Raw genomic sequence first — 23,755 nt, 5'->3', positions numbered from 1 at the left:
AAATGTTATGTTATGTTATGAAAGGTGACTAAATGTTATGTAAGGTGGCTAAATATTATGTTATGAAAGGTGACTAAATGTTATGTTATGCTATGAAAGGTGACTAAATGTTATGCTATGTTATGAAAGGTGACTAAATGTTATGAAAGGTGGCTAAATATTATGTTCTGAAAGGTGACTAAATGTTATGTTATGCTATGAAAGGTGACTAAATGTTATGTTATGCTATGAAAGGTGACTAAATGTTATGTTATGCTATGAAAGGTGACTAAATGTTATGTTATGCTATGAAAGGTGACAAAATGTTATATAAGGTGGCTAAATATTATGTTATGACAAGTGGCTGAATGTAATATTATGTTCACACAGGGAGACGATAGATAAGGACTTCATGGAGGCGTGTCACTACATTAAGGATCGTATGGCAGAGGTGGCAACCCCTGATAAAGAAATGGTAAGAACATTTCCCCTCTAAAGTCGAAACAGTATTGCATGAGGTTGGTTGCCATCCTTGTCACATAATGTGATCCCCGGCCTGTGCCCCACCAGTCTTCACACTATGAACCCTCCATCTGCCTCCCAGCTCCAATATGAACCCTCCATCTGTCTCCCAGCTCCACTATGTCTCTCCATCTGTCTCCCAGCTCCACTATGTCCCTCCATCTGTCTCCCAGCTACACTATGAACCCTCCATCTGTCTCCCAGCTCCACTATGTCCCTCCATCTGTCTCCCAGCTCCACTATGTCCCTCCATCTGTCTCCTAGCTCCACTATGTCCCTCCATCTGTCTCCCAGCTCCACTATGAACCCTCCATCTGTCTCCCAGCTCCACTATGAACCCTCCATCTGTCTCCCAGCTCCACTATGAACCCTCCATCTGTCTCCCAGCTCCACTATGAACCCTCCATCTGTCTCCCAGCTCCACTATGACCCCTCCATCTGTCTCCCAACTCCACTATGAACCCTCCATCTGTCTCCCAGCTCCACTATGAACCCTCCATCTGTCTCCCAGCTCCACTATGAACCCTCCATCTGTCTCCCAGCTCCACTATGTCCCTCCATCTGTCTCCTAGCTCCAATATGAACCCTCCATCTGTCTCCCAGCTCCACTATGAGCCCTCCATCTGTCTCCCAGCTCCACTATGTCCCTCCATCTGTCTCCCAGCTCCACTATGAACCCTCCATCTGTCTCCCAGCTCCACTATGAACCCTCCATCTGTCTCCCAGCTCCACTATGAACCCTCCATCTGTCTCCCAGCTCCACTATGAACCCTCCATCTGTCTCCCAGCTCCACTATGAACCCTCCATCTGTCTCCCAGCTCCACTATGAATCCTCCATCTGTCTCCCAGCTCCACTATGTCCCTCCATCTGTCTCCCAGCTCCACTATGTCCCTCCATCTGCCTCCCAGCTCCACTATCTCCCTCCATCTGTCTCCCAACTCCACTATGAGCCCTCCATCTGTCTCCCAACTCCACTATGTCCCTCCATCTGTCTCCCAGCTCCACTATGAACCCTCCATCTGTCTCCTAGCTCCACTATGTCCCCCGTCTGTCTCCCAGCTCCACTATGTCCCTCTATCTGTCTCCCAGCTCCACTATGAACCCTCCATCTGTCTCCCAGCTCCACTATGTCCCCCGTCTGTCTCCCAGCTCCACTATGAACCCTCCATCTGTCTCCCAGCTCCACTATGAACCCTCCATCTGTCTCCCAGCTCCACTATGAACCCTCCATCTGTCTCCCAGCTCCACTATGTCCCTCCATCTGTCTCCCAGCTCCACTATGAATCCTCCATCTGTCTCCCAGCTCCACTATGTCCCTCCATCTGTCTCCCAGCTCCACTATGTCCCTCCATCTGTCTCCCAGCTCCACTATGAACCCTCCATCTGTCTCCCAGCTCCACTATGTCCCTCCATCTGTCTCCCAGCTCCACTATGTCCCCCGTCTGTCTCCCAGCTCCACTATGAACCCTCCGTCTGTCTCTCAGCTCCACTATGAACCCTCCGTCTGTCTCCCAGCTCCACTATGAACCCTCCATCTGTCTCCCAGCTCCACTATGAACCCTCCATCTGTCTCCCAGCTCCACTATGTCCCCCGTCTGTCTCCCAGCTCCACTATGAACCCTCCATCTGTCTCCCAGCTCCACTATGAACCCTCCATCTGTCTCCCAGCTCCACTATGAACCCCCCGTCTGTCTCCCAGCTCCACTATGAACCCTCCAGCTAATTTCTGTCCCTTTCAATTAAACAGGGAAAATACAATCACTAACAAACCCTGACCCTAGCTTAATGTCCACATCCTGGTTCAACTCTAACCCTAGCCTCAACCCTTAACATAACCCTAGCTTCAACCCTCAACCTAACCCTAGCTTCAACCCTCAACCGAACCCTAGCTTCAACCCTCAACCTAACCCTAGCTTCAACCCTCAACCGAACCCTAGCTTCAACTCTCAACCTAACCCTAGCTTCAACCCTCAACCTAACCCTAGCTTCAACCCTCAACCGAACCCTAGCTTCAACTCTCAACCTAACCCTAGCTTCAACCCTCAACCTAACCCTAGCTTCAACCGTCAACCTAACCCTAGCTTCAACCCTCAACCCTCAACCTAACCCTACCTTCAACCCTCAACCTAACCCTAGCTTCAACCCTCAACCTAACCCTAGCTTCAACCGTCAACCTAACCCTAGCTTCAACCCTCAACCCTCAACCTAACCCTAGCTTCAACCCTCAACCTAACCCTATCTTCAACCCTCAACCTAACCCTAGCTTCAACCCTCAACCTAACCCTAGCTTCAACCCTCAACCTAACCCTAGCTTCAACTCTCAACCTAACCCTAGCTTCAACCCTCAACCTAACCCTAGCTTCAACCCTCAACCTAACCCTACCTTCAACCCTCAACCTAACCCTAGCTTCAACCCTCAACCTAACCCTAGCTTCAACCCTCAACCGAACCCTAGCTTCAACCCTCAACCTAACCCTAGCTTCAACCCTCAACCTAACCCTACCTTCAACCCTCAACCTAACCCTAGCTTCAACCCTCAACCTAACCCTAGCTTCAACCCTCAACCTAACCCTAGCTTCAACCCTCAACCTAACCCTAGCTTCAACCCTCAACCTAACCCTAGCTTCAACCCTCAACCTAACCCTAGCTTCAACTCTCAACCTAACCCTAGCTTTATGTCCACATCCTGGTTCAACCATTACCCTTGTTTCCCCCTTTTTATAGATTATTGTGATGGTGTTGTACCAGGAGTGGTTCCATGTGTCTCAATGTTTGTCATCTCTAATAGTGTGTGTGCTCTCTCCCTGTCTTCAGAGACACATCCTGACCGTGTTGTACCAGGAGTGGTTCCGTGTGTCCAGTCAGAAGGACTCGCTGGCCGACACTGTCACCCTCTACCTGAGAGAGGTGGGCATCGCCACGCCAACCCTCCTCCGTTACATCGTAAACCTGGCCGATGGTAACGGCAACACAGCGCTCCACTACAGCGTGTCCCACTCCAACTTCCCTGTGGTCAAACTGCTGCTGGACACTGGTATGGGATATTCATCCACCTCTCTACAACACACTGGTATGGGATATTCATCCACCTTTCTACAACACACTGGAATGGGATATTCATCCACCTTTCTACAACACACTGGTATGGGATATTCATCCACCTTTCTACAACACACTGGTATGGGATATTCATCCACCTTTTTACAACACACTGGTATGATATGTTTCTACACCTTTCTACAACCCTCTCACTCTCCACTATCTCACACCCCCTTTTTATCAGTCCCTACTCCCTACCTTAACCCTTTTTTACTGAAACAATATTTATGGCTTTCTCACGTTTGTTCTGAAACCAATAGTGAACAAGACTTGGAGTGTGTCAATGCCAGATTTGTCTCGAATACAGAGGTGGAAAAAGTACTCAATTGTCACACTTCAGTAAAAGTGAAGATGTCTTAATAGAAAATGACTCAAGTAAAAGTGAAAGTCTCCCAGTTAAATATTACGTAAGTATCAAAAGTGAATGTAATTGCTAAATTAAACTTAAATATCAAAAGTAAAAGTATAAATCATTTCACATGTTTTATATTAAGCAAACCAGATTGCACAATCTTCTCGTTTCTTAAATGTATGGATAGCCAGGAGCACACTCCAACACTCAGACATAATTCACAAATGAAGCATGTGTGTTTAGTGAGTCCATCTGATCAGAGCCAGTAGGGATGACCAGGGATGTTCTCTGTTTAGTGAGTCCATCTGATCAGAGCCAGTAGGGATGACCAGGGATGTTCTCTGTTTAGTGAGTCCATCTGATCAGAGCCAGTAGGGATGACCAGGGATGTTCTCTGTTTAGTGAGTCCATCTGATCAGAGCCAGTAGGGATGACCAGGGATGTTCTCTGTTTAGTGAGTCCATCTGATCAGAGCCAGTAGGGATGACCAGGGATGTTCTCTGTTTAGTGAGTCCATCTGATCAGAGCCAGTAGGGATGACCAGGGATGTTCTCTGTTTAGTGAGTCCATCTGATCAGAGCCAGTAGGGATGACCAGGGATGTTCTCTGTTTAGTGAGTCCATCTGATCAGAGCCAGTAGGGATGACCAGGGATGTTCTCTGTTTAGTGAGTCCATCTGATCAGAGCCAGTAGGGATGACCAGGGATGTTCTCTGTTTAGTGAGTCCATCTGATCAGAGCCAGTAGGGATGACCAGGGATGTTCTCTGTTTAGTGAGTCCATCTGATCAGAGCCAGTAGGGATGACCAGGGATGTTCTCTGTTTAGTGAGTCCATCAGATCAGAGCCAGTAGGGATGACCAGGGATGTTCTCTGTTTAGTGAGTCCATCAGATCAGAGCCAGTAGGGATGACCAGGGATGTTCTCTGTTTAGTGAGTCCATCAGATCAGAGCCAGTAGGGATGACCAGGGATGTTCTCTTGATATGTGCTTGAATTGTGCCATTTTCCTGTCCTGCTAAGCATTCTAAATGTACTGAGCACTTTTTGTTTTCAGGGAAAATGTATGTATTATTTTCTTTAGGAATGTAGTGGAGTAAAAGTAAAATATAAATAGTAAAGTAAAGTACAGGTACCCCTGTAGTACTTTAAAGTATTTTTACTCAAGTATTTTACACCACTGACCCAATGCCATATATGGTCTGTGTGTGTGTGTGTGTGTGTGTGTGTGTGTGTGTGTGTGTGTGTGTGTGTGTGTGTGTGTGTGTGTGTGTGTGTGTGTGTGTGTGTGTGTGTGTGTGTGTGTGTGTGTGTGTGTGTGTGTGTGTGTGTGTGTGTGTGTGTGTGTGTGTGTGTGTGTGTGTGTGTGTGTGTGTGTGTGTGCGTGTGTGCGTGTGTGTGTGTGCGTGTGTGTAGGTCTGTGTGAGGTGGACACCCAGAACAAAGCAGGCTACACAGCGGTGATGCTGGCCTCTCTGACAGCTGCTGATGGATCAGACGACATGGAGGTGGCTCTACAGCTACTGAGACAGGGAGATGTCAATGCCCGAGCCAGCCAGGTACACACAACATGTACTCTATCTCATTGTACACTCACACACTAACACTGAACCACTACTCATTGTATATTCCCTCTGGTATGCAGTCACAGACTGTATATTCACTCTAGCATGCAGTCACATACTGTATATTCACTCTAGCATGTAGTCACAGACTGTATATTCACTCTAGCATGCAGTCACAGACTGTATATTCACTCTAGCATGCAGTCACAGACTGTATATTCACTCTAGCATGTAGTCACAGACTGTATATTCACTCTAGCATGTAGTCACAGACTGTATATTCACTTTAGCATGCAGTCACAGACTGTATATTCACTCTAGCATGCAGTCACAGACTGTATATTCACTCTAGCATGTAGTCACAGACTGTATATTCACTTTAGCATGTAGTCAGTCACAGACTGTATATTCACTCTAGCATGCAGTCACAGACTGTATATTCACTCTAGCATGTAGTCAGTCACAGACTGTATATTCACTCTAGCATGTAGTCAGTCACAGACTGTATATTCACTCTAGCATGCAGTCAGTCACAGTCTGTATATTCACTCTAGCATGCAGTCACAGACTGTATATTCACTCTAGCATGCAGTTACATACTGTATATTCACTTTAGCATGCAGTCACAGACTGTATATTCACTCTAGCATGCAGTCACAGACTGTATATTCACTCTAGCATGCAGTCACAGACTGTATATTCACTCTAGCATGTAGTCAGTCACAGACTCTATATTCACTCTAGCAGTCAGTCACAGACTGTATATTCACTCTAGCATGTAGTCAGTCACAGACTGTATATTCACTCTAGCATGCAGTCACAGACTGTATATTCACTTTAGCATGCAGTCACAGACTGTATATTCACTCTAGCATGTAGTCAGTCACAGACTGTATATTCACTCTAGCATGTAGTCAGTCACAGACTGTATATTCACTCTAGCATGTAGTCACATACTGTATATTCACTCTAGCATGTAGTCAGTCACAGACTGTATATTCACTCTAGCATGTAGTCAGTCACAGACTGTATATTCACTCTAGCATGCAGTCACAGACTGTATATTCACTCTAGCATGCAGTCACAGACTGTATATTCACTCTAGCATGCAGTCACAGACTGTATATTCACTCTAGCATGTAGTCAGTCACAGACTGTATATTCACTCTAGCATGTAGTCAGTCACAGACTGTATATTCACTCTAGCATGTAGTCAGTCACAGACTGTATATTCACTCTAGCATGCAGTCAGTCACAGTCTGTATATTCACTCTAGCATGCAGTCACAGACTGTATATTCACTCTAGCATGCAGTTACATACTGTATATTCACTTTAGCATGCAGTCACAGACTGTATATTCACTCTAGCATGCAGTCACAGACTGTATATTCACTCTAGCATGCAGTCACAGACTGTATATTCACTCTAGCATGTAGTCAGTCACAGACTCTATATTCACTCTAGCAGTCAGTCACAGACTGTATATTCACTCTAGCATGTAGTCAGTCACAGACTGTATATTCACTCTAGCATGCAGTCACAGACTGTATATTCACTTTAGCATGCAGTCACAGACTGTATATTCACTCTAGCATGTAGTCAGTCACAGACTGTATATTCACTCTAGCATGTAGTCAGTCACAGACTGTATATTCACTCTAGCATGTAGTCACATACTGTATATTCACTCTAGCATGTAGTCAGTCACAGACTGTATATTCACTCTAGCATGTAGTCAGTCACAGACTGTATATTCACTCTAGCATGCAGTCACAGACTGTATATTCACTCTAGCATGCAGTCACAGACTGTATATTCACTCTAGCATGCAGTCACAGACTGTATATTCACTCTAGCATGTAGTCAGTCACAGACTGTATATTCACTCTAGCATGTAGTCAGTCACAGACTGTATATTCACTCTAGCATGTAGTCAGTCACAGACTGTATATTCACTCTAGCATGCAGTCACAGACTGTATATTCACTCTAGCATGTAGTCAGTCACAGACTGTATATTCACTCTAGCATGCAGTCACAGACTGTATATTCACTCTAGCATGTAGTCAGTCACAGACTGTATATTCACTCTAGCATGCAGTCACAGACTGTATATTCACTCTAGCATGCAGTCACAGACTGTATATTCACTCTAGCATGCCGTCAGTCACAGACTGTATATTCACTCTAGCATGCAGTCACAGACTGTATATTCACTCTAGCATGCAGTCAGTCGCAGACTGTATATTCACTCTAGCATGCTGTCACAGACTGTATATTCACTCTAGCATGTAGTCACAAACTATATATTCACTCTAGCATGTAGTCAGTCACAGACTGTATATTCACTCTAGCATGCAGTCACAGACTGTATATTCACTCTAGCATGCAGTCACAGACTGTATATTCACTCTAGCATGTAGTCACAGACTGTATATTCACTTTAGCATGTAGTCAGTCACAGACTGTATATTCACTTTAGCATGTAGTCAGTCACAGACTGTATATTCACTCTAGCATGTAGTCAGTCACAGACTGTATATTCACTCTAGCATGTAGTCAGTCACAGACTGTATATTCACTCTAGCATGCAGTCACAGACTGTATATTCACTCTAGCATGTAGTCACAGACTGTATATTCACTTTAGCATGTAGTCAGTCACAGACTGTATATTCACTCTAGCATGCAGTCACAGACTGTATATTCACTCTAGCATGTAGTCAGTCACAGACTGTATATTCACTCTAGCATGTAGTCAGTCACAGACTGTATATTCACTCTAGCATGCAGTCAGTCACAGTCTGTATATTCACTCTAGCATGCAGTCACAGACTGTATATTCACTCTAGCATGCAGTTACATACTGTATATTCACTTTAGCATGCAGTCACAGACTGTATATTCACTCTAGCATGCAGTCACAGACTGTATATTCACTCTAGCATGCAGTCACAGACTGTATATTCACTCTAGCATGTAGTCAGTCACAGACTCTATATTCACTCTAGCAGTCAGTCACAGACTGTATATTCACTCTAGCATGTAGTCAGTCACAGACTGTATATTCACTCTAGCATGCAGTCACAGACTGTATATTCACTTTAGCATGCAGTCACAGACTGTATATTCACTCTAGCATGTAGTCAGTCACAGACTGTATATTCACTCTAGCATGTAGTCAGTCACAGACTGTATATTCACTCTAGCATGTAGTCACATACTGTATATTCACTTTAGCATGCAGTCACAGACTGTATATTCACTCTAGCATGCAGTCACAGACTGTATATTCACTCTAGCATGTAGTCAGTCACAGACTGTTTATTCACTCTAGCATGCAGTCACAGACTCTATATTCACTCTAGCATGTAGTCATAGACTGTATATTCACTCTAGCATGCAGTCACAGACTGTATATTCACTTTAGCATGTAGTCAGTCACAGACTGTATATTCACTCTAGCATGTAGTCAGTCACAGACTGTATATTCACTCTAGCATGCAGTCACAGACTGTATATTCACTCTAGCATGCAGTCACAGACTGTATATTCACTCTAGCATGCAGTCACAGACTGTATATTCACTCTAGCATGTAGTCAGTCACAGACTGTTTATTCACTCTAGCATGCAGTCACAGACTCTATATTCACTCTAGCATGTAGTCATAGACTGTATATTCACTCTAGCATGCAGTCACAGACTGTATATTCACTTTAGCATGTAGTCAGTCACAGACTGTATATTCACTCTAGCATGTAGTCAGTCACAGACTGTATATTCACTCTAGCATGCAGTCACAGACTGTATATTCACTCTAGCATGCAGTCACAGACTGTATATTCACTCTAGCATGCAGTCACAGACTGTATATTCACTCTAGCATGTAGTCAGTCACAGACTGTATATTCACTCTAGCATGTAGTCAGTCACAGACTGTATATTCACTCTAGCATGCAGTCACAGACTGTATATTCACTCTAGCATGCAGTCACAGACTGTATATTCACTCTAGCATGTAGTCAGTCACAGACTGTATATTCACTCTAGCATGCAGTCACAGACTGTATATTCACTCTAGCATGTAGTCAGTCGCAGACTGTATATTCACTCTAGCATGCAGTCACAGACTGTATATTCACTCTAGCATGCAGTCACAGACTGTATATTCACTCTAGCATGCCGTCAGTCACAGACTGTATATTCACTCTAGCATGCAGTCACAGACTGTATATTCACTCTAGCATGCAGTCAGTCGCAGACTGTATATTCACTCTAGCATGCTGTCACAGACTGTATATTCACTCTAGCATGTAGTCACAAACTATATATTCACTCTAGCATGTAGTCAGTCACAGACTGTATATTCACTCTAGCATGCAGTCACAGACTGTATATTCACTCTAGCATGCAGTCACAGACTGTATATTCACTCTAGCATGTAGTCACAGACTGTATATTCACTTTAGCATGTAGTCAGTCACAGACTGTATATTCACTCTAGCATGCAGTCACAGACTGTATATTCACTCTAGCATGTAGTCAGTCACAGACTGTATATTCACTCTAGCATGTAGTCAGTCACAGACTGTATATTCACTCTAGCATGCAGTCACAGACTGTATATTCACTCTAGCATGTAGTCACAGACTGTATATTCACTTTAGCATGTAGTCAGTCACAGACTGTATATTCACTCTAGCATGCAGTCACAGACTGTATATTCACTCTAGCATGTAGTCAGTCACAGACTGTATATTCACTCTAGCATGTAGTCAGTCACAGACTGTATATTCACTCTAGCATGCAGTCAGTCACAGTCTGTATATTCACTCTAGCATGCAGTCACAGACTGTATATTCACTCTAGCATGCAGTTACATACTGTATATTCACTTTAGCATGCAGTCACAGACTGTATATTCACTCTAGCATGCAGTCACAGACTGTATATTCACTCTAGCATGCAGTCACAGACTGTATATTCACTCTAGCATGTAGTCAGTCACAGACTCTATATTCACTCTAGCAGTCAGTCACAGACTGTATATTCACTCTAGCATGTAGTCAGTCACAGACTGTATATTCACTCTAGCATGTAGTCAGTCACAGACTGTATATTCACTCTAGCATGCAGTCACATACTGTATATTCACTCTAGCATGTAGTCAGTCACAGACTGTATATTCACTCTAGCATGTAGTCAGTCACAGACTGTATATTCACTCTAGCATGCAGTCACAGACTGTATATTCACTCTAGCATGCAGTCACAGACTGTATATTCACTCTAGCATGCAGTCACAGACTGTATATTCACTCTAGCATGTAGTCAGTCACAGACTGTATATTCACTCTAGCATGTAGTCAGTCACAGACTGTATATTCACTCTAGCATGTAGTCAGTCACAGACTGTATATTCACTCTAGCATGCAGTCACAGACTGTATATTCACTCTAGCATGTAGTCAGTCACAGACTGTATTTTCACTCTAGCATGCAGTCACAGACTGTATATTCACTCTAGCATGTAGTCAGTCACAGACTGTATATTCACTCTAGCATGCAGTCACAGACTGTATATTCACTCTAGCATGCAGTCACAGACTGTATATTCACTCTAGCATGCCGTCAGTCACAGACTGTATATTCACTCTAGCATGCAGTCACAGACTGTATATTCACTCTAGCATGCAGTCAGTCGCAGACTGTATATTCACTCTAGCATGCTGTCACAGACTGTATATTCACTCTAGCATGTAGTCACAAACTATATATTCACTCTAGCATGTAGTCAGTCACAGACTGTATATTCACTCTAGCATGCAGTCACAGACTGTATATTCACTCTAGCATGCAGTCACAGACTGTATATTCACTCTAGCATGTAGTCACAGACTGTATATTCACTTTAGCATGTAGTCAGTCACAGACTGTATATTCACTCTAGCATGCAGTCACAGACTGTATATTCACTCTAGCATGTAGTCAGTCACAGACTGTATATTCACTCTAGCATGTAGTCAGTCACAGACTGTATATTCACTCTAGCATGCAGTCACAGACTGTATATTCACTCTAGCATGTAGTCACAGACTGTATATTCACTTTAGCATGTAGTCAGTCACAGACTGTATATTCACTCTAGCATGCAGTCACAGACTGTATATTCACTCTAGCATGTAGTCAGTCACAGACTGTATATTCACTCTAGCATGTAGTCAGTCACAGACTGTATATTCACTCTAGCATGCAGTCAGTCACAGTCTGTATATTCACTCTAGCATGCAGTCACAGACTGTATATTCACTCTAGCATGCAGTTACATACTGTATATTCACTTTAGCATGCAGTCACAGACTGTATATTCACTCTAGCATGCAGTCACAGACTGTATATTCACTCTAGCATGCAGTCACAGACTGTATATTCACTCTAGCATGTAGTCAGTCACAGACTCTATATTCACTCTAGCAGTCAGTCACAGACTGTATATTCACTCTAGCATGTAGTCAGTCACAGACTGTATATTCACTCTAGCATGCAGTCACAGACTGTATATTCACTTTAGCATGCAGTCACAGACTGTATATTCACTCTAGCATGTAGTCAGTCACAGACTGTATATTCACTCTAGCATGTAGTCAGTCACAGACTGTATATTCACTCTAGCATGTAGTCACATACTGTATATTCACTTTAGCATGCAGTCACAGACTGTATATTCACTCTAGCATGCAGTCACAGACTGTATATTCACTCTAGCATGTAGTCAGTCACAGACTGTTTATTCACTCTAGCATGCAGTCACAGACTCTATATTCACTCTAGCATGTAGTCATAGACTGTATATTCACTCTAGCATGCAGTCACAGATCGTATATCCACCATATATCACTAGGGCTTTCCTGAGAAAATTGGAACCATCCCGGTAATATCCCAGTATTCCCATTCAAGCTGAAAATGCTATTTAAAAGCATATAATGCTAGCAGAATGAATCTGACCTGATTCTACCACTGTAAATGGAGAAATATGGACAGGAATCTAATGGATTCTTATAGTATTGGTCACAATTTAATCAACTCAACGTTCTGTCAATGTCACCACACAATTTGGTTATGTAGCCTAGTTCAAATGTAGGTCAAAAACATGATGAGGTTATTAGCCTACAACCTAGTGAAAAGTATATTTGTTTTAGCTTACCTTTCATTCAAAGATGTCAGCCTGCTTGTTTGTCCGTTTCTCTCCCCTTGCACCTGGCATTTAGGGGGATTTTGGAAGGTTGTGACTGTTTTTACTTTATGATAACATGATTATTGTGATGACTTCGTCACAGGGAACAAATCCGATTCTCCTCTAAACAAACAAGCAAATAGGCCTAGTATTGGAGCTTCAGCACCATGGATAGCTTCAGCGCCATGGATAGCTTCAGCACCATGGATAGCTTCATCACCATGGATAGCTTCAGCGCCATGGATAGCTTCATCACCATGGATAGCTTCAGCACCATGGATAGCTTCAGCACCCTGGATAGCTTCATCACCATGGATAGCTTCATCACCATGGATAGCTTCAGCACCATGGATAGCTTCAGCACCATGGATAGCTTCAGCACCATGGATAGCTTCATCACCATGGATAGCTTCAGCACCATGGATAGCTTCAGCACCATGGATAGCTTCAGCACCATGGATAGCTTCATCACCATGGATAGCTTCATCACCATGGATAGCTTCAGCACCATGGATAGCTTCAGCGCCATGGATAGCTTCAGCACCCAGGATAGCTTCAGCGCCATGGATAGCTTCAGCACCCTGGATAGCTTCAGCGCCATGGATAGCTTCAGCGCCATGGATAGCTTCAGCACCCTGGATAGCTTCAGCACCCTGGATAGCTTCAGGACCATGGATAGCTTCAGCGCCATGGATAGCTTCAGCACCCTGGAGTTATCCCTGAGAATATATGTCAGGCGTCTGCATTAGCTTTTGTTACTGTAACATTATGGAACAATGTTACAAATGTCTATTTCCTCGGGTGCGCTTGTGGACACATTGTAATAGCCTACCAGTCATTTTGTTCAAATTGAGTAGCTGCAGTTTATATTTTGAGTTTCTGCCAGTGCTTACAAAGATAGTTTGGAGATTTGTGAATGTCAGAGGGAGATTGCCTTCAGTAACTGTCGAGAAGTTGCGTGTAGCCTACACATGATAGTCAGCAATACAATTTATAGAAGTAATGCAAGTAAGTGATGTTTTCTATTGGGGACTTTACATTGAGTAGGCTAAATATGGTAGGCTGCTAGCGTTGTGATTACTAGTTTAATGTAGACTATGAATTAAGTGAGTTGATGTGTCCAGTTCATGTATGCAACTGTTTGCATTTCCATATTTTGTGTTTTTGTATTAGTGCTGCATATATTTTTATTTTATTTAATTGGTCTACGGAAAACGGGAAGGAGCTTTGTCAGGAAGTCCCGGGATAACGGTCACCAGTATTAAACCCTACTGTACACACACCCATTGTATAGACATACACTCAGTCATTTTCAGACAATCACACACCTGTACACACAGTGACCTATAGGCAATACTCACTGACTCAGCTAGTCACTCAGGACCACTGTACTTGCCTGTACTTGACCCACTACAAATACACAGTGCATTCGGGAAAGTATTCAGACCCCTTGACTTTTTCCACATTTTGTTACATTACAGCCTTATTCTAAAATGGATTAAATTGTTGTTTTTTTCATCATCAATCTACACACAATACCAAATAATGACAAAGCAAAAGTATTCAGACCCTTTACTCAGTACTTTGTTGAAGCACCTTTGGCAGCGATTACAGCCTCGAGTCTTCTTGGGTGTGACACTACAAGCTTGGCACACCTGTATTTGGGGAGTTTCTACCCTTCTTCTCTGCAGATCCTTTCAAGCTCTGTCAGGTTGGATGGGGCGTGTCTCAACACAGCTATTTTCAGGTCTCTCCAGAGATGTTTGATGGGGTTCAAGCACGGGCTCTGGCTGGGCCACTCAAGGACATTCAGAGACTTGTTCTGAAGCCACTCCTGTGTTGTCTTGGCTGTGTGCTTTGGGTCGTTGTCCTGTTGGAAGGTGAACCTTCACCCCAGTCTGAGGTCCTGAGCGCTGTGGAGCAGGTTTTCATCAAGGATGTCTCTGTACTTTGCTCCGTTCATCTTTCCATCAATCCTGACTAGTCTCCCAGTCCCTGTTGCTGAAAAACATCGCCACAGCATGATTCTGCCACCACCATGCTTCACTGTAGGGTTGGTGCCTTTTTTCTCATGGTCCTTTAGATGCCTTTTGGCAAACTTCAAACGGGCTGTCATGTGCCTTTTACTGAGGAGTGGCTTCCATCTGGCCATTCTACCAAAAAGGCCTGATTGGTGGAGTGCTGCAGAGATGGTTGTCCTTCTGGAAGGTTCTCTCATCTCCACAGAGGAACTCTGGAACTCTATCAGAGTGATATCAGGTCATTGGTCACCTCCCTGACCAAGGCCCTTCTCCCTGAATACTTCCGAAGGCACTGTATCCTGTAGTTTCCCCCTCTCACATTTCATTCCTCTCCTCTTTTCTCTTCCTCTCTCTCTTCCTCTCCTGTTTTCTAGGCAGGGCAGACGGCCCTCATGCTGGCCGTCAGCCATGGTCGCACAGCCATGGTGCGGTTGCTGCTGAGCTGCCAGGCTGACCTCAACATTCAGGACAAAGACGGTTCGACTGCACTCATATGTGCGTGTGAGCACAGTCACGTGGAGATCGCTCGGATACTACTCGAGTCTGACCACTGTGACACCAGCCTCACAGACAAGGTAGGTACACACACATGCATATCACACACACGCATAACACACACTAATGTGAACACACACAAGCATGCACACACACACTTGGACGCTCACACACACATGCACAGACATACACTTTGAACTTCCCAAACATTGAATGTCAAAACAACCCAACAGTGCCACTATCTGGCTAAACAGTGAAGTGCATAATTTCCTCATGTTCATTGACATGATGAATGATCACACAGGCTCATGAATGAGCATTCAGAGGATGTCACATCCCCTAGCCGCACAGCGGCCGGGAGTTGACCAGAAACACACTGTCCTATCTTTCCTCCACAGAGTGATAGCAGAATGGCAGACAGATAAGGCAGGAATTAGCTGCTAGGTTAATAACTGTTTTGTGGAGCTGTCTGTCTGGGTTTGACACAGTAATGAATCCCTCTTAGAAGGTATTATACTGTACTGGATGTGTAGAGGTGTCTGTGTGTGAATGGCTCGGAGTGGAGCTATGGCTAGAATCAGACCTTCTTTAAGGCCTCCAGGGCAGTCAGACAGGGGGCTAAAGTAGACCCTGGAAACCCAGACAGAGCTGTGTGGGCTGGGCTGTGGCTAAGACAGACAGGTTAAACAATTCACTTCTAATCCGAGGATACCTCTTTCTACGATCCTCTCTCATGGCCAGAGATGGTATTATTCTGCTCTCACCCATTGGTCCCACATTATCTCACTATGGGTTATTTTCTTCATGATATGATTGGTTGTCGCAACCAGAAATTTCCTTGACTCACCGTTGTCAGGACGCTGGCAGGATATAGCTCATCAGTCGAGGTTGCAACACCAGGAATTAACAAGTGTAGAGAATTCTGCATTCTGCATGAACATGTCTCCTGAAATGGCAAGCATCCTTACTGTTAAAAATCGAGTCAAATTAAATCAAACCCAATATTATTAATCATATATACAGAATACAGGGGGGTGTAAACAATGCAATGAAATGCTTTTATGCAAGATACCTCTCAACATAGCCCTTGTGTCATACAGCATGTCTTGGGGGTATGATATTTGTGCACCTAACTTTCTCACTCATCATTATTTACAATTCATCAGGACTATCCATAATCCTGGAAGCATTCACATTCATGTAGAAGTGTTTAGAAACATATTTTATTCTCATTTACAATAAGTGACTCCAAAATGACACAATACATTATTTATCAGTCATTTTTATTGGGCACAAAATAATCTGAAACACAACCAAAACAAACAGGAAAAGTCACAAGCGTGATGTGATCATTGTGTTCTAGGAATATGGGACCAAATACTAAACTTCTGGCTACTTTAATACACAGTGAAGTGAATTTATGCCAATACTTTTGTTTCCTCTTAAATTGGGGGACTATGTACAAAACGTGCTGTAATAAAAAGTGGTGTAACATGGATGAAAATACCCTCAAATTAAAGCTGACAGTCTGTACTTTGTATAATTTCAAAGCCAAAGTGCTGGAGTACAAACATTTCACTATCCCAATACTTTACATGAGTATTTGGCTGTTTTGACTGCCGGAGCCAAATCAGACTTTAAAAAGAACATATATGGTCCATGGACTAACGTTAGACAGGGGACTGACTGATGGACTAACGTTAGATAGGGGACTGACTGATGGACTAACGTTAGACAGGGGACTGACTGATGGACTAACGTTAGACAGGGGACTGACTGATGGACTAACGTTAGCCAGGGGACTGACTGATGGACTAACGTTAGCCAGGGGACTGACTGATGGACTAACGTTAGACAGGGGACTGACTGATGGACTAACGTTAGACAGGGGACTGACTGATGGACTAACGTTAGCCAGGGGACTGACTGATGGACTAACGTTAGACAGGGGACTGACTGATGGACTAACGTTAGCCAGGGGACTGACTGATGGACTAACATTAGCCAGGGGACTGACTGATGGACTGACTGATGGACTGGCGAGCTCAGGTGTGGAGGACAGAGGCCCAGGTGGTGGAGTAGCCCGTACAGGAATGTAGGACAGGGGACTGACTGATGGACTGGCGAGCTCAGGTGTGGTGGACAGCTACTTGCTAAAGGACATTTCTAACCACAGACACACCAGCATAAGCAAGAGAATAGGATATCGTCCGTGCCTTTTAATTCATAATTAACATGATGACCCGTCCCTAGCCTATTTGATATCAAGACAGTGTTTGCCCTAGAGCTATGTCTAGTCCAATTAGCTCAATTCATAAAAAGAGAAAAGGAGAGGTTTGCTGACGCTGAGTGACAAAGCACAACTACAAGCTATAAAAACCACACTTTGTTTAGATAGCTAGCTCCGGCAGTAAGAAAATAAGTTTAGTATGGTAAGTGGGGTTAACAGACGTTAAGCTAACTAACATTACGTTACTTCGATCACCCGTTGACTAACGCGTTAGATAGCGTTAACGTTACAGTAGCACTGTAAATCTTGTTAACCGAGCTAACATATTACTGAAGCCTAATACACTGATATTACCTGCTAGATATTCTGATCTCTGATCAATGAAAATAGCAGAAGCAAAACATTGTAGCTAACGTTACTTCAGAAAATAAAGATAACTGGCAAACAAAATGACCTAAGAGGAAATACACTGCTCAAAAAATAAAGGGAACACTTAAACAACACAATGTAACTCCAAGTCAATCACACTTCTGTGAAATCAAACTGTCCACTTAGGAAGCAACACTGATTGACAATAAATTCCACATGCTGTTGTGCAAATGGAATAGACAACAAGTGGAAATTATAGGCAATTAGCAAGACACTCCCAATAAAGGAGTGATTCTGCAGGTGGTGACCACAGACCGACCACTTCTCAGTTCCTATGCTTCCTGGCTGATGTTTTGGTCACTTTTGAATGCTGGTGGTGCTTTCACTCTAGTGGTAGCATGAGACGGAGTCTACAACCCACACAAGTGGCTCAGGTAGTGCAGCTCATCCAGGATGGCACATCAATGCGAGCTGTGGCAAGAAGGTTTGCTGTGTCTGTCAGCGTAGTGTCCAGAGCATGGAGGCGCTACTAGGAGACAGGCCAGTACATCATGAGACGTGGAGGAGGCCGTAGGAGGGCAACAACCCAGCAGCAGGACAGCTACCTCCGCCTTTGTGCAAGGAGGAGCAGGAGGAGCACTGCCAGAGCCCTGCAAAATGACCTCCAGCAGGCCACAAATGTGCATGTGTCTGCTCAAACGGTCAGAAACAGACTCCATGAGGGTGGTATGAGGGCCCGATGTCCACAGGTGGGGGTTGTGCTTACAGCCCAACACCGTGCAGGACATTTGGCATTTGCCAGAGAACACCAAGATTGGCAAATTCGCCACTGGCACCCTGTGCTCTTCACAGATGAAAGCAGGTTCACACTGAGCACATGTGACAGACGTGACAGAGTCTGGAGACGCCGTGGAGAATGTTCTGCTGCCTGCAACATCCTCCAGCATGACCGATTTGGCGGTGGGCACAGCCCTCCATGTGCTCGCCAGAGGTAGCCTGACTGCCATTAGGTACCGAGATGAGATCCTCAGACCTCTTGTGAGACCATATGCTGGTGCGGTTGGCCTTGGGTTCCTCCTAATGCAAGACAATGCTAGACCTCATGTGGCTGGAGTGTGTCAGCAGTTCCTGCAAGAGGAAGGCATTGATGCTATGGACTGGCCCGCCCATTCCCCAGACCTGAATCCAATTGAGCACATCTGTGACATAGTGTCTCGTTCCATCCACCAGGAGTTGGCGGATGCTTTAGTCCAGGTCTGAGAGGAGATCCCTCAGGAGACCATCCACCACCTCATCAGGAGCATGCCCAGGCATTGTAGGGAGGTCATACAGGCACGTGGAAGCCACACACACTACCAAGCCTCATTTTGACTTGTTTTAAGGACTTTACATCAAAGTTGGATCAGCCTGTTGTGTGGTTTTCCACTTTAATTTTTAGTGTGACTCCAAATCTAGACCTCCATGGGTTGATAAATTTGATTTCCATTGATAATTTTTGTGTGATTTTGTTGTCAGCACATTCAACTATGTAAAGAAAAAAGTATTTAATAAGAATATTTCATTCATTCAGATCTAGGATGTGAGTTCCCTTTATTTTTTTGAGCAGTGTATATTTTTCGTGGTCCTCTTGACTAGAGTTTGAAGGTCCCGCCATAGCCCTATCCACATTGATCAATTATTGGCTACTTGTTGGTTGCACAGGCAACTCAGATTGGTTGGCGAGTGCAATTATTGGTTACTTCTTGGTTGCAGACTGCGATATGATTGGTTGTCGCAACCAGAAATTTCCTGACTCATCCTTGTCAGGGCGCTGGCCCTCATGTTTCTGAGGGGAAGGGGTCTAAAGTACACGACACGTCCTCTGGCTTGTGGCGAGGGCACTATTCACTCTTCAAACATGATTGAACCCACAACGTTTTTATTTACTCCATGAGTGAAGAAACATTCTCTCTACCCCTCTCACCCACCTCTCTCTCTCTCTCTCTCTCTCTCTCTCTCTCATTGTCTTTAGGATGGTCAGAGTGCTCTTTCGGTTGCGGTAGCGGCCTCCCACAGTGAGCTAGTTGACCTTCTGAAGACCCATTCTGACTCCACCACCCAGGCCTCTAACCTCTCCTCCACCACCACCTCAGCCACCATTATCACCACCACCACCGCCTCTCTCCTCTGAGTCCTCTCCAGAAGCCCCTCTCTAACCCCCACCCCAACAGAGAACTCTCCCACCCTAGACCCACCATAGCCCAGACCCCATTCGCCAGACCCAACCCTACCCTAGACCCACCGTAGCCCGGGCCCCATTCGCCAGACCCAACCCTACCCTAGACCCACCGTAGCCCGGACCCCATTCGCCAGACCCAACCCTACCCTAGACCCACCGTAGCCCAGACCCAACTCTACCCTAGACCCACCGTAGCCCAGACCCAACCCTACCCTAGACCCACCATAGCCTGGATCCCATTCGCCAGGCCCAACCCTACCCTAGACCCACCATAGCCCGGATCCCATTCGCCAGGCCCAACCCTACCCTAGACCCCCGTGGAGGACAGACAAAGGCTGTATTCACCACCACTCAGCTCACAGGCCTACTGGACCTGTGCTGCAAGGAACCAGAATAACACACATTATTCACATTTCTGCCAATATTCCGTGGGCGGGACTCTGGAGTTATGTATCAACCGTTTGGCAGCCAGCCAATCAGAGAGGGACCTGTGTGTGTCAATCAAAGAACCTGTAGCCGTGGCGACAGTGGGGATCGACAGGTGATCCATGAAGAGTGCAGAAAGACAACAGAAGGATGATGGATTGATGCTTTCCAAAAAAAAATGCTCTTCAGGCAAAAATCTTCTTAAGCACATGATCTACCTTCAAAATCTGTCATATTATTATCAATAATATGGTTTTTCTTCCTTTTTATTCCAATGATGACATTACTATTATTTTATATTTGGACATAAGCCATTTATTAAACCATAAAGTCAATGTTATAATAATGTTTTATCAGACACACAAAGTATATTTATTTTGCGTTGCACTTTGTTTCACCTTGTTTGATTGATATTCACACTGTACATATCATATCCATGCTTGGTTTGTTTTCATCAGTATGACTTAACGATTGACTCACTGGGAGGTCTTCCAATATGAAGGGTGTATAGTAGGATGCAGCATGCAGCAATATAATAACAAAAGGCAGAATCTTCCGAAGCTACTAAACTGCAGTATGATGTAGTAACTCTCCACTTACTACTCTTCTCAACTATCTACAGCTCTTTTTCTCTTTCTCGCTCTCATGCACTAGCCTGGTCTCAGAGCATTTCATATGTTTCTGTACGTACAGTAAATCCTAGACATTCCATGTTACGTTTTGTATGGTATGTATTCAAATGTGGTTATCCATCACCCATTTCGTATGATATATTACGGATTACAATTCATATTATATGTTACGAATTTTCATAACAAACAATATTTAATGAATTTGCTAAACGTATGATATGTAACGAATTCTAGCTGGTGGCTAATGTTAGCTAGCGCGCTAAAGTTAGCTAGGCTAGTGGTTAGGGTTAATTATTATTATTTTATTTAGTACTTTTACCCCTTTTTCTCCCCAATTGGTGGTTACAGTCTTGTCTCATCTCTGAAACTCCCCTACGGACTTGGGAGAGGCGTAGGTCGAGAGCCATGCGTCCTCCAAAACACGACCCTGCTAAGCCGCACTGCTTCTTGACACACTGCTTGCTTTACCCGGAAGACAGCCACACCAATGTGTGTCAGAGGAAACACCGTCCAACTGACGACCGAAGTCAACTTGCAGGCTCCCAGTCCACCACCTTCCCTTAACCCGGACGACGCTGGGACAATTGTGCGCCGCCTCATGGGTCTCCCAGTCAAGGCCAGCTGTGACACACTACCTGGGGCTGTCGTGATGCCTTAGGCCGCTGCGCCACTCGGAATGCCAGGGTTAGGGTTAAGTTTAAAGGGTTAAGGTTAGGGTTAGAGGAAGGGTGAGCTAAAAGGGTTAAGGTTAGGTAAAGGGTTAGTTAAAAGGGTTAAGGTTAGGTAAAGGGTTAGTTAAAAGGGTTAAGGTTAGGGTTAGGGCAAGGGTTAGATAACATGCTAAATAGTTGCAAAATATTTGTAAGTAGTTGAAAAGTTGCTAATTAGCTAAAAGTTTACAGCAATGAAATTCAAACTCGCAACCTTTGGATTGCCAGACGTTTGTGTTATACACTCACCCATCCACCCCTAGATGTTTGTGTTCTACATCCACCCATCTACCCCTAGATGTTTGCGTTCTACATCCACCCATCCACCCCTAGATGTTTGCGTTCTACATCCACCCATCCACCCCTAGATGTTTGCGTTCTACATCCACCCCAACCAACCACCCTCCTTTCGTTTTTGCCTTAAGTAACCTTCTGTTTTACGTAATCATATCATACTAAATTGGGTGTCTTGGATTTACATGCAGAATAATACAAAATGCTCTGAGACCAGGTGGCACGCGCACACACACACACGCACACGCACACACACACACACACACACACACACACACACACACACACACACACACACACACACACACACACACACACACACACACACACACACACACACACACACACACACACACACACACACACACACACTCTCTTCCACTGTAATGTATCATTCCCTTTGTCTGCCTGCTTTATAGATTACAAATCAAATAATGTATGCAACCAAAATCGCAACAAAATGCACAAAGAATGTCAGTTTTACATTCCAGAATCCAGATAGCATTCAGCAGGCCTCCTAAGGAACAACATCACAGCACTTAGCACAGGAAGCAACACAGTAGAGATCTCTCCATTACTGGCCAGACTAGTAACATGTTCTCTACAGTCAGTGATGTTACACAGCTCCTTCTCCCATGTGGACACAAATGCAGGTTTCACTGCTAGAAAAGTAGAAATGTTGTTCATAGGGGGATTGTGCCTCTCTCTTCCACCCCAATTTTCTCTCTATATTGAACAATAGGGCACTGGTGCAGAGAAATGACATGAGAATATACTATCTATCCTATCAGAAAATGAAGAGGTCCCAAAGGAGAGGTGATGTACTCACCAGGTGGAGTGGTGCTGTCTCTCTTTCTCACCTGTTTATCACAAGGCAGGCCTAGGAGCTGAAGACTGACCTCAACTGGTTAAAGGTCAATATGGAAACCTAACTGTACATACATATACAGTATTGTGGAAAATATATCTGGTATGGTCTGACATTTGCTCTTAAATATATTTAGTATTTATTAAAAATGCTATATTTTTACAATATACAGTATATGCATGGGCCAATAGTCCAATGATTGTGTTGGAATATGTGAATTTATTGGTTCTTCTGGATGGTATATATAAGCTAATTGGTCTACTTTAAAAAGCAATGTAACTTTTCATTGGTTGGGTGGTTCACGTTCGTCTCTCATTGGACAAAGCTGTGTGCTGTACTGTGTCAACAGGACTGACTGTTGTGAGACTGTACTTCTACATTACAATCAGATGAAAACAGCTGTACCTGCCTGTAATATTCCTACTGTCAAATGGACTTTTATGTTAACCATTTACAAATCAAACAATTGCTTCTAAATAAACAGGAGACTTTGAAACTGGTGTGTGTAGAAGTTTATTATGTCACGATTCAAAAGATGTATATTAGCCTCTGTACACTATTATGGACAGAGTCAATCCACATGGCGGAAGATCTGCGTTATAGCGAGATTGAAATGTAAAGGTCATTTCCAAATAAGCCGGCATAGTGTTTACCGTAAACGCAGTCTCTGCAAACATTGCCTTTACATTTCAATCGCACATTACCACGGATCTTCCGTGATACGGATTGAATCTAGGCCTTTT

At 44.2% G+C, this 23,755-nt stretch overlaps 1 protein-coding gene across 2 annotated transcripts in view; it reads left to right on the top strand.

Moving 5' to 3' along the window:
- kank4 (KN motif and ankyrin repeat domains 4) overlaps positions 1–23,511 on the top strand; it is a 174,459-nt gene extending 150,948 nt beyond the window's left edge. For both annotated transcript variants that reach the window (XM_031785604.1, XM_031785603.1), the window contains 5 exons: positions 370–454; positions 3,318–3,537; positions 5,368–5,510; positions 15,145–15,345; positions 19,876–23,511. In XM_031785604.1, the coding sequence (XP_031641464.1) occupies positions 370–454; positions 3,318–3,537; positions 5,368–5,510; positions 15,145–15,345; positions 19,876–20,034 (808 nt within the window). In that variant the 3' untranslated portion in view covers positions 20,035–23,511. The remainder of the gene's footprint in view (positions 1–369; positions 455–3,317; positions 3,538–5,367; positions 5,511–15,144; positions 15,346–19,875) is intronic.
- Positions 23,512–23,755: the final 244 nt, after the last annotated feature.

Source organism: Oncorhynchus kisutch, linkage group LG13 (assembly GCF_002021735.2).
Source record: "Oncorhynchus kisutch isolate 150728-3 linkage group LG13, Okis_V2, whole genome shotgun sequence".
NCBI classification, from domain to species: Eukaryota; Metazoa; Chordata; class Actinopteri; order Salmoniformes; family Salmonidae; genus Oncorhynchus; species Oncorhynchus kisutch.
Note: the sequence above shows the minus strand (reverse complement) of the source record. Positions and strands in the feature narration are given on the sequence as shown.